This window comes from Urocitellus parryii, chromosome 7 (assembly GCF_045843805.1).
Source record: "Urocitellus parryii isolate mUroPar1 chromosome 7, mUroPar1.hap1, whole genome shotgun sequence".
NCBI lineage: Eukaryota > Metazoa > Chordata > Mammalia > Rodentia > Sciuridae > Urocitellus > Urocitellus parryii.
Window position 1 is genome coordinate 47644811 of NC_135537.1, and position 12297 is coordinate 47657107.

At 38.0% G+C, this 12297-nt stretch overlaps 1 protein-coding gene across 1 annotated transcript in view; it reads right to left on the minus strand.

Annotated features, from left to right (window-relative positions):
* Atp6v0d2 (ATPase H+ transporting V0 subunit d2) overlaps nt 1-11601 on the minus strand; it is a 45486-nt gene extending 33885 nt beyond the window's left edge. The window contains exon 1 of the mRNA XM_026384773.2: nt 11472-11601. Coding sequence (XP_026240558.1) covers nt 11472-11601 — 130 coding nt within the window. The remainder of the gene's footprint in view (nt 1-11471) is intronic.
* Between the last annotated feature and the right edge of the window lie 696 nt (nt 11602-12297).

Genomic DNA, 12297 nt, shown 5'->3' on the forward strand with positions numbered 1-12297 from the left:
TAATCACACCCATGGAGTGGCAGCCATCACTGCCCCATTTCAACTCCTTTCATTATAAATAAAGAACCCAAAGCTCAGTATGGCTAAATGGCTAAATACTGGAGTTATTTAATGGCTGAAGTAGGACAGAAGATGATACTTCTGTTAAAAATCCAACATATCCAACATCATGTCCACCAGACTATGCCGCGCATTCTTTAAATGTCAGTGGTTTGGGTTATTAGATGATTGAATTAAATTCCAGCTTCTTCTTTTTTGGGGGGCAGCGGGTACTGGAGATTGAACTCAGAGGCATTCAAGCACTGAGCCATATCCTCAGCCCCATTTTGTATTTTATTTAAAGACAGGGTCTCACTGAGTTGCTTAGTGCCTTGCTCTTGCTGTGGCTGGCTTTGAAGAGATCCTCCTGCCTCAGTCTCCTGAGTAGCTGGGATTACAAACTGTGACGGCACCTAGCTAAATTCCAGCTTCTTTTATTGTCATTTCCTTCTGAGAAAACTCCACCCCTCAAACCCAGTGCTGGGGCTAGAACCCAGGGCTAATGGTATCTCCATTAATATGTAATTTTGATGCATCAGTTAAAAAAAATACTTATACATAAAAAAGAAGAAACTATGCTATATAAGATAAATATATACAATTTTTAATGCCAAATTTTATAAAAGGTGGTAGAAAAGGAGAGGAAAGATGAAGTAAACACTGGAGCATCCTGGAGGGCTTGGTATCTGTATCCTGGGAAAAAGAGGGAGCCACTGTGGTCTATGAATTGATAGCCTTGGGGGAGGGTGGATCTGTCATTAGGCAAGATGTAGTTCTTGAGTGGCTGAGATACAGGGTATGGGGCCATTCTTCTTTGGCATTCCAAGTAGATTTGGCATTGAAAGGCTCTTTTATTTGCTTGATTATATAATTAATGAATTCACTTAAAAACGTTATGCTTTTTTTGTGTGTGTGTGTGCCTTGTTTCACTTTTATTTTGGCAGTTCAGATTTTTAAGTAATTTGACAGTTTGCATTCTCAGCACCAAGGAATATTTGCCAACAGAAGTGACACAAATGGTATTTCTTTCAAAACCACGATATTTTGCTCGGTGACATATGTTTCTTCTAAGCTAAGCAACTTTCAAACCTCTCAGTTGCCAGAGAGATGCTGAAGTTTAATGTCTCCAGTGTTTCAGGCCCTGTAGGAACTGTGGAATCAGGAGTCAGTGGAGAGGCAGGTAGACTACAAGACACCCTCTTCCCAGCTCCAAAGTAATCCAAGGGAACTCACATGTGGATTCTAAGGAAACCCTAGGATATGAAATGTTTGCTCCGAGATGATGGTAGATTACTACTAATAAAAACAACAGTGCTCATAGATTTATAATTTTCAAAATTGGTTCACTTAATTTTTTTCCCCTGCATTTCTTTAAATGCAGTATCTAAGTAGGGATGTCAGTAATAAGACTTTGTGGTCAAATAAGTTTGGAATAAATAGGCTTCTTTATTTCAGGAATTGAAAGACTATAAGTATATGTGTGCCTGCATGCTTATACATGGGTAGAATGTAAAAAAGTGTCCTCTAAGAGTTGCCGTTGCCTAGTTAAAGGAACTGAGATCACTTGACTAGTCAATGAGTCAGGACAGGGAAGTGAGACATCATGATCACCTTCTATTAATTTGTTGGCAGATCATTTTTAGAGTAGTATTTTTTTTTCCAAGTAGTGTCCTGCTTTGGCCTGAATGAATGTCCAGCCTGGTGTAGTGGTGAACACCTCTAATGGCAGTTACTGAGGATACTAAGGCAGGACAATTGCAAGTTTGAGACCAGCCTGGGTAACTTTGCCAGTTAAATTTAAAAAAAAAGAAAAGAAAAGAAAAGAAAGAAAATGAAATTTAAAAGGGGCTGATCACAGAACTCAGTGGTAGAGCCCTGCTGGGTCCTGCTCCATATAGTGACCAAGAAAGTGTGTGTCTGACCTTCCACTTTACAGGTAAGGCTATGTCAAGGAAGCACATTAGAGGTGCTTGTCCAAGATGCTATCACCAAGTGGCCCCCTGTCCATTCTCGCCTCCTGCTGGTGCTGAATTTATGGAAGTTATCTGACCTTTCATTTTTCTTTTCTATCACTGAGTTGTACCCCCAGTCTCTCTCTTTTTTTTTTAAGTTGGAGATGGACACAATACCTTTATTTTATTTATTTATTTTTATGTGGTGCTGAGATCAAACCCAGTGCCTCACATATGCTAGGCAAGCGCTCTACCACTGACCTACAACTCCAGCACCACCCCCATCAAGACCCTCTATCTCATATTTTACTATGAGAGAGGGTCTTGCTAAGTTATAGGACAATTTGGCCTAGAACTTGCCACCCTCCTGCCTCAGCCTCCCAAGTAGCTGGGATTACAGGCCTATGCCACTGCACACTATGTTTCTGAACTCTGTTTCCTCACCTACAAAATGGATATAGAGGGCTGGGGACATAGCTCAGTGGTAGGATACTTGCCTAACATGCTCAATTTGATCCCCAGCACCACATATACACAAAGTATACTGAGTATCAAATCTATGCTTGCAGGCTATATCACGGATTAGAATAAGTAAGATGACAGTCCTTTCTTAGTCCCCAGCTCCAAATAATAATAATAGTATCAGCAGCAGTAGTAGTAGTAATAATAATAATAATAATAATAATAATAACAACAACAACAACAACAATAATACTGCTATAGGGAGGTCACTTTCAAAATATTTTGATTCAACTGGCTTAAAACTTTGGTTATTATTCTCTAAATCAGAAATTTCCAACCAATGTATTGGATTCTACCATCAGATCTAATAATTACTTAGACTTTTAATAAATATATCAAAATCTGTAAAACCAGACATGTGTTCCTCCACTTTTATGAAGCTATTGCCATTCATGTGATGTGGAAACTTCAAAGTCTTCTTTAGTGTTTTTTTTTTTTAATTATTTTTTTTTATTGGTTGTTCACAACATTACAAAGCTCATGACATATCATATTTCATACATTAGATTGAAGTGGGTTATGAACTCCCAATTTTACCCCAAATGCAGATTGCAGAATCACGTCGGTTACACATCCACAATTTTACATAATGCCCTATTAGTAACTGTTGTATTCTGCTACTTTTCCTATCCCCTACTATCCCCCCTCCCCTCCCCTCCCATCTTCTCTCTCTACCCCATCTATTGTAATTCATTTCTCTCCTTGTTAATTTTCCCATTCCCCTCACAACCTCTTATATGTAATATTGTATAGCAATGAGGGTCTCCCTTCATTTCCATGCAATTTTCTCTCCCTTTCCCTCCCATCTCATGTCTCTGTTTAATGTTAATCTTTTCTTCCTGCTCTTCCTCCCTGCTCTGTTCATAGTTGCTCTCATTATATCAAAGAAGACATTTGGTATTTGTTTTTTAGGGATTGACTAGCTTCACTAAGCATAATCTGCTCTAGTGCCATCCATTTCCCTGCAAATTCTATGATTTTGTCATTTTTTATTGCTGCATAGTACTCCATTGTGTATAGATGCCACATTTTTTTTTATCCATTCATCTATTGAAGGGCATCTGAGTTGGTTCCACAGTCTAGCTATTGTGAATTGTGCTGCTATGAACATCGATGTGGCAGCATCCCTGTAGCATGCTCTTTTAAGGTCTTCAGGGAATAGTCCGAGAAGGGCAATAGCAGGGTCAAATGGTGGTTCCATTCCCAGCTTTCCCAGGAATCTCCAAACTGCTTTCCAAATTGGCCGCACCAATTTGCAGTCCCACCAGCAATGTACAAGAGTACCCTTTTCTCCACATCCTCGCCAGCACTTGTTGTTGTTTGACTTCATAGTGGCTGCCAATCTTACTGGAGTGAGATGGTATCTTAGGGTGGTTTTGATTTGCATTTCTCTGACTGCTAGAGATGATGAGCATTTTTTCATGTACTTGTTGATTGATTGTATATCCTCCTCTGAGAAGTGTCTGTTCAGGTCCTTGGCCCATTTGTTGATTGGGTTATTTGCTATCTTATTGTCTAATTTTTTGAGTTCTTTGTATACTCTGGATATTAGGGCTCTATCTGAAGTGTGAGGAGTAAAAATTTGTTCCCAGGATGTAGGCTCCCTATTTACCTCTCTTATTGTTTCTCTTGCTGAGAAAAAACTTTTTAGTTTAAGTAAGTCCCATTTGTTGATTCTTGTTATTAACTCTTGTGCTATGGGTGTCCTATTAAGGAATTTGGAGCCCGACCCCACAATATGTAGATCATAGCCAACTTTTTCTTCTATCAGGCAAAGAGTCTCTGATTTGATATCAAGCTCCTTGATCCATTTTGAGTTAACTTTTGTGCATGGCGAGAGAAAGGGATTCAGTTTCATTTTGTTGCATATGGATTTCCAGTTTTCCCAACACCATTTGTTGAAGATGCTATCCTTCCTCCATTGCATGCTTTTAGCTCCTTTATCAAATATAAGATAGTTGTAACTTTGTGGATTAGTCTCTGTGTCCTCTATTCTATACCATTGGTCCACCCGCCTGTTTTGGTACCAGTACCATGCTGTTTTGGTCACTATTGCTCTGTAATATAGTTTGAAATCTGGTATTGCTATACCGCCTGATTCACACTTCCTGCTTAGAATTGCTTTTGCTATTCTGGGTCTTTTATTTTTCCATATGAATTTCATGATTGCTTTATCTATTTCTTCAAGAAATGCCTTTGGGATTTTGATTGGCATTGCATTAAACCTATAGAGAACTTTTGGTAATATCGCCATTTTTATAATGTTAGTTCTGCCTATCCATGAGCAGGGTATATTTTTCCATCTTCTAAGGTCTTCTTCTACTTCTCTCTTTAGGGTTCTGTAGTTTTCATTATATAAATCTTTCACCTCTTTTGTTAGGTTGATTCCCAAGTATTTTATTTTTTTTTGAGGATATTGTGAATGGAGTGTTTTTCCTCATTTCCGTTTCAGAAGTTTTGTCGCTGATATACAGAAATGCCTTTGATTTGTGCGTGTTGATTTTATATCCTGCCACTTTGCTGAATTCATTTATTAGTTCTAGTAGTTTCTTTGTAGATCCTTTTGGGTCTTCTAGGTATAGAATCATGTCATCTGCAAATAGTGATAATTTAAGTTCTTCTTTTCCTATTCTTATGCCTTTAATTTCCTTTGTCTGTCTAATTGCTCTGGCCAGTGTTTCGAGAACTATATTGAATAGAAGTGGTGATAGAGGGCATCCCTGTCTTGTTCCAGATTTTAGAGGGATTCTTTAGTGTTTTTTGTTTTTTTTTTAAATGCCAAATCCCTTGAATTTCTTCTCTGATTTCTACTCTTTATTTTTGGATTTAGAATGACTGTCTACTTCTTAGGTTTTTCCAGACTTGTTTTCCCTCACATGTTTCCAGCCTCAAGTTTAATCTTTCTTAAGAATTGTTTTGCTCCTTTAATGGTCTAAGAAGGGAGTTTAGAGCCACTTAAAATTTTCAGTAAATTATTGATGACATCCTCTCAACCTGATAAGTATTTAGGTAGTAAATAGTGTCTTATTGTTCTTTACACTCTCCATGGCACCTAATTAAACTGTTGTCACATAGCTGAGCCTCAAATCTTTGGTTTAATTTGTGATTAAACCTGGTGAGGCAGGAGTATAGGGTTCAAAGAAATTGGTGACAGTCAATAGGGACAACATGTTCCATGCTTCAGATAAATGGCAGGAACAGAAATACAAGGTTAAAGTTAGAGATGATTAAAAGAAAAAGCACTGCATGATTTATGCTTAAGATCAATGGTATAAAGGCCTCTCCAACTACTCCATTGTCCAAGACAAACAGCAAGAAAACATCAAAGGGTGCAAACAGGTCAGACCATAACTCCTTGACCCAAAGTACCTGAGACCCTCATTTAAATGCATTTCCGTGTTACAAGATACACCCACAGGGAGGACCTAACACAATTTTAGACACATTTTTAACAATATTCAAAATGAGGCAGGTGCATCAAGAGACTGCAGCATAATCATGAATATTGCTATGCAAACTGAAAATATCCAAATTCCTAATCCACCACTGTATAAATGATCTGCACTCTGACTTTCTTGTCACTCTGCCTGTGGAGTGGTCACTTTATTGCCCGGCCACTCTGTATATAAAGTAGCCACCTTGCTATACTAACCAATGCCATAAATGATTCTTTCTAACCCTTTCTTCATCAGATTTCTATCCTGCACAAGTTTAAGGACTCACTGAGTCAGTGACACTGGGACCAGTAGACCAGCAGTCACACAGCACTTCATTAACTCAGTATTAATAGTGTTGCAAATCAATTGATTCTTATTCCTAGAATGAGTATTTCCAAAAGTGGTACCCTTTTAAGGAGAACGGAATTAACTAGTCATATGCCAAATACCACTATCCAAGACCATGCAACGGAAATAACCATTTCAGGAATTCCAGCGTCTAGCAGAAAAGGATTCTTGTTGTACATGCACTCAAATTCTCAGAAATACTTAAGATTGACAGTTTACAAACCATCTTCAAATATTTCTGATCCTCTCCTGAACTGGGAGTTAAGCCAGGGAGATACTATCTCAGTATCAGACAAGAAAGTACCCATGCTAAAGGTTCAACAGCCCACTTTTCCCATAGCCAGGAGCTAGAAAAGCTTGACATAAGACCAAACATTTAGACATTTCTTCTTCTCCTCTTTTTTTTTCTTTTTAGGAGAGGAGAGACAGAGAGAGGAGAGGAGAGGGAGCAAGAAAAGACAGAAGAGAGGGGAAAAGAAAGATGGAGAAGAAAGAGGGAGAGAGAGATTAAGGAGAGAAAGAAGAGACACAGAAAGGAAGGAGGGAGAATGTTTAGACATTTCTAATGATCATTTTGAGATTCTTCCTATGCAAAACACAGTCTTGTGCTATAAGAGGCAAGGAGAGAGAAAAGTGTCAGGTGTATTTTCTGCCCATAAAAAGCTTATGATAGGGTTGGAGATGTAGCTCTGTGGTAGAGCGCTTGTCCCCAGTACCACAAAAACAAAACAAAACAAAGTAACAACAAAACTGGCTTATAGTGTAGGAGACAGAGGCACTTACTCATGAGCTAAGAATCTAACTTGGATAGTCTCTGCATCATCAAAGACAACAGAGACAAGTGTCCTGCTCCAGTGTGATACACCTATGCAAATGTCACCAATGCTATATAGCATTAGATTCATTGCAAGTTACATTGGAGCACAAATGAGAGACTATCAGTTCTCCCTCACAAGGTTATAGCAGTATTAAAAGGTTGATAGAGGAACAGGATTGAAAGGAGACTTTAAAGGGAGTGAATGTTCTTCAGGCAAACCACATGGAGAATGGAATTTGTGATTGAAGGAATAGCTTTAGAAAAAGCAGAGTGTGCTAAGGAAGTTCTTGAGACCAGCCAGAGCACTGGAGGCCTTTAAGCCAAGCGAGACATTTCTTCTGCTTCATGGAAGCCATTTGTGGATATACATTTTTAATATAAAACAGAAAAAAATAAGTGCTATAATTACAAATAATGTCTAAGGAATCATGGAGAAGGTTCTTTGAAATAAGAGTCTTCTTCACATATGTATTGTTTAATTTAAAAATAGGTAGTAGGTATATACCACATGCATGCATGCAGGCATACACACACAAACACACAGGTAAACAGTGAAAGTTCTAGACTTGTCATCCATCCATCTACCACTGCTGCCGCTTATTGCCTACCCCGGATAATTACTATTTCCTGTTTCCCTTGGATCCTTTCACACTATGTCTGAATCTATAAAATCATATAGGACACATTTTTACAATTTATCACTCTTTTCTATTCAAGAGTATCATTCACCCCAGGTTCTTCCTCTCACTTATCTCATTTAATATATCTCAGTAATGTTTTCATTCCTAATATCTTAAGAGTGCTTCCTCATGCTTTCCCCATTTTTATTGCTGCAGAATATTCATTATATCAATCTTACATAACTTATTTTAACCAGTTCCCTACAGAGGGACATTCGATTTGCTTCCATATTTTGCTATTCCAAGCAACGCCACAGTGAGATCTGGTATAGCTGTCATCTCACATGCGTGCATGTCTGTTTGTGGGACGTGGGATTCCTGAGGCGAATGTGCATTTATTTGTAATTTCGGTGGGTACTGTCCAACTATCCTCCTTAAGGATTTCTTATTTTTCTAATATTTTCATTCTCCACTTTTAAGGCAAGGACTGTATCTTATTCATCTTTACTTCCTAGCTGGAAAATGCTAAATACATGATTACTGAATTAATTCGTACCTGACAGCATGGTTGGAGAAGGATGGAAGGAAAGTCAAATCTCTTAAAAGGAATGTAATTGTTATTGAGATGTAATAGGCTCTCTTCATTCCCTTTCCAAAAAATGTGTAAAGGGGAACAAAATAAAAACTCAATCCAGTTCTCTCCATATCCTGAGAGTCAGTGAACATGTTTACCATATGTTTTAGAAAAAGCCCATATATTACTAAACTTTACTAGTTTCACCATCTTGTTTTTCTCCAAGAGGAAAGAATGTTTACATGACAGCCACACTTTTAATTAAAATCCTGATAAAAATAGTAAGGCTAATTTTTAACTTCTTTTTTTTTTTTTTTTTTTTTGTACTTTGGAAAGACTGAAGTCCCAGTGACAGGGTCAGGTGCCTGTTAGTCAGGGACAGGCCTTGGAATAGATGAGCATTTCTGATCACACTTGCTCCCTTATGCGTGTGAACTAGCACAATTATGAATACTAAGGCTTTCCACAGCTTTTCTGGGGTATCTTTATCTCTTCTAAATTTACCTGAAGATTTATGTGTTCCTTGTAAGTACTGCTAACACAGTTTGTTGCTATCTGAATACTTTTAAATATTAGAGGACTTTAAAGGACTAAAAGCAAATTCTACCTTTGCCATGTCAGCTTTTCTTTCACAGAAAGCATCTGCTTTACCATGTAGTACTGTAATTACACAGTTACCTTCTCTTCTTTATCCATAATTTGTACAGTATACACTTTCTGCAAACATCAACAGAAATCCTTAAGTCCTTAATTTCTATCCCCCAAAAATGCCCTTGACTGATCCTCAACTCTGAATCTAGCTCTGAAGGTGCCTGGGTCTCTCTAAGCACATTTATGGATGCAACAAATGCATTGCTTTTCAGTTATTTCCCAACATCCTGGAAAACCATCGAATTTAAAGCAGTCCTTATTATCTTCTATTATCAAAATGGAGCTGATATCAATTCAATCCAAATATTCATGCATCTTCAACTTACACTCAGGGAGTAGTAGCATTTTGGCGGGGAAAGACAGATTATTTCTGTCTTCCACCCCTGACAGTTTGTAGGTTGATCACAGCCATTCTAAGTCTCAGTGTCCTCAATTGTTAAATGAGGACGTATGAAATTCTTATTTAAATTCATTTATTTGTGTATTTGCTGCACTGGGGATTGAACCTGCGGCCTTGCACATGTTAAGCAAGAGCTTTGCCACTGAGCTACATCCCCAGCCCTAGATTTACTTTTTTCAGCAGCCATAATTACCCAAACGTGGTTTGATGATTCATACTTAATATTTCTGGGAGCCTCCAAATGTAGATTGGCATGCAGACTCGAAATGAATAAACGAAAAAATATATATTACTGAGATGGTAGAAACGACGAGATGTTAAAGTGACAAAGCAATGTGTATATGGCAGTGTTTCTTAAACAGGGTACAAGGATGGGTCCATGATCCCCTGACATTGTATGGAAAATTGTATGTGTGCACATATATATTTATTTCTAAGAAGCTTCATTCTTGAGGTCTCCAAAAGGGTCTGAAAGTATTCTTTCTTTCCCAAATTGCAAATGAAGCTTCCAAATTCAGCTGAGTACTTATTTAGATGCTAGATCTGTTAACCTCATTCCTTAATTCTCTCCCTATCTCAACAGAATATTTTGGTCAAAAGGGCCCATAGCAGAAAACATTGGGAATGACTTTTAAATTCCTAATTTTAATCTTTTTTTGTTAACCTATTTGTTTCCTAGAATTCTTTCCATGACTTAAGATATGGATTTTCCATGGTTTCTCTCTGAATTCTCGTAAGCAGGCTAAACACTGTTTTTGGTATTGCAAAGATATTTTATGTGTTGGTTACATTTAAATTTGCATTTCTTACCTCATTTAAAGGCTTGAGTGAAAATGAAACAGAACTTATTTAAATGGCTTCTCTCAGAAGCACTTATTCTGCTCTGTGTTCTTTAAGTTTGTCATATTTATGCAGATTTTTTCTATACATGATTAACATTCTCCAGTCACCAGACTCCTAATTTAATGTGCTGAAGAGATTTAGGATTGGAATTGTATTGTAATTACTTGTAGCCAACAGAATTAGTTACCATCTGAAAGATTCTAGCTGTTTCCACTGCTGAGGAAAGGACAGGGTGTAACTCAGTTTGGGTGTTTAACTCTGGCTTTAACTGGTCACAACCATAAACAAGTGACCTCAGCACTCTTCTGCTCTACCTGAAAAGCCTGCAAAGTCACCTTCAGAAGACTTTTCAGTTTGTTTTTACCTTTCCTGAGAAGCTTTATCCTTAGTGCTTACAGGTTTCTTTTAGAGTAATCTGGAAGTTTTGAAGCATTTTATTGACTCTATAATTATGCTTCAAGATGACCAAGTGAAGCTTGTTCTTAATAATGAAAATACTACTTCAAATATGGGATCTTTGGTAAGGTTTTGAAAAAAAAAACGTGGTTTAAAGGTAATTTCCATATACCTTGTTTATTTCTCCCTGTAACTCACCTAAATGGGCATTTGCCATCACATGTGACAAATGGGGACTTGGAGGCACCCATGGACACATGGCAGAGGTCAAAGCCAGGATTCTGAATCCAGGGCTGTGCCCACCACCGACCTGATTTTTTGCATTTTTTTTCCCATTTATCTTCTGACAATTTGGTGAAACACTTTTCCAAATACTGTTTATAAATAAGTAGAATGAAAATACATAAGATTACTAATATTTTAAAATATAGATATCCAAAATTTTTAAAATAAATATTGTGCTTCTTTAATAAGATGTTAAAAATCAAACTTAAAGGATGAGTGTAATCCTTACTCTTATTCTGGCTTCCAAAAAGAAAAAAAAAACATACATGATTTTTCAAGGTATCTACAAGAACGTTAAATGGATATGAAAATATTTAATTTTTGTTGGTGACAAAGCCACAGGTACTGCTTACACCAACCACCTTGATTGTTCATGATGAAAGGAAGTGTTAAATTTCACTTAGATTAACTGGAGATCTAATTTTTTTTTCCCTCTTCCAAGCTCATAAACACACCCAAATCTGGACTCCAGAAACAAGAACCTCCTTAGGACACAGACCAATGGGATCATGGTCCCTTCTCCTTGCTTCCAGAGAGTGACCTCATTTCCACTTTTCCTTTTTAAAGGGCGAGAAGAACACACTTACCTTCCAGGGTCTCACACTGGACCAGGTTGATATAGTCCTGCTGGGTCAGGAGGCTGGCTTTGCATCCTCGAACCAGGCCCTCCAGGTAGCCATGGTCCACATTGAAGTACAGCTCCGCGCTCTCAAGCATGGGGAAGGATCGCAGGGGATCAGGCTGAGCAGCACGGAGGCCTGGTCAGCCTCTGTACACTTGCACCAGTCTGGAAAGAGTGCTGGTGGCACAAACAGTCTCTCAGCTGATCGTCAGGGTGTTTGTGACTAGTTTCCTCCAGTTTCAGTGGCTTTCAACACTCTATGCTCAGCCCTGTTTTTATGGCAACAGTGAGTGAGCCATATGACCCAAGTAAACTCTGGGAGCAGATCCTACTGGGAGGAAATTAGGACCTAAGGGGGAGGGGGAGGGGCTCCACTCTTCCCTCCCAGAGCACCAGCCCCTGACTGCAATGGGAAGGCTTCAAACACCTGAATGTTTTGTAAATATTTCCATAACCATATGAGCTTTCAATTATAAATTGCATTTGTTCCTTTTTTTTTTGACAACTATTAATATGTACCAAGAGAAGGCTTTTTTCAGAATAAAAAAAGAAACTACATAGATTGATCAATCAAATATGAGCCAGCTGTTTGAAGACTCTTGTGAAGCTAATTCTACAACATGGTTTGTAAAACAAATGTTACTAATGTTTAAAATTGCCAAGGGGTGAATGCTTCTTACAGTCTAGGGGCAGAGCCCGCTGGTTCTGTAATAAATAATCCACTGCTTTGCAAAATTTGACTGTTTATAAAGTACTCTTCATTTTCTTTTTTCCCATCTGAACTGCATGAT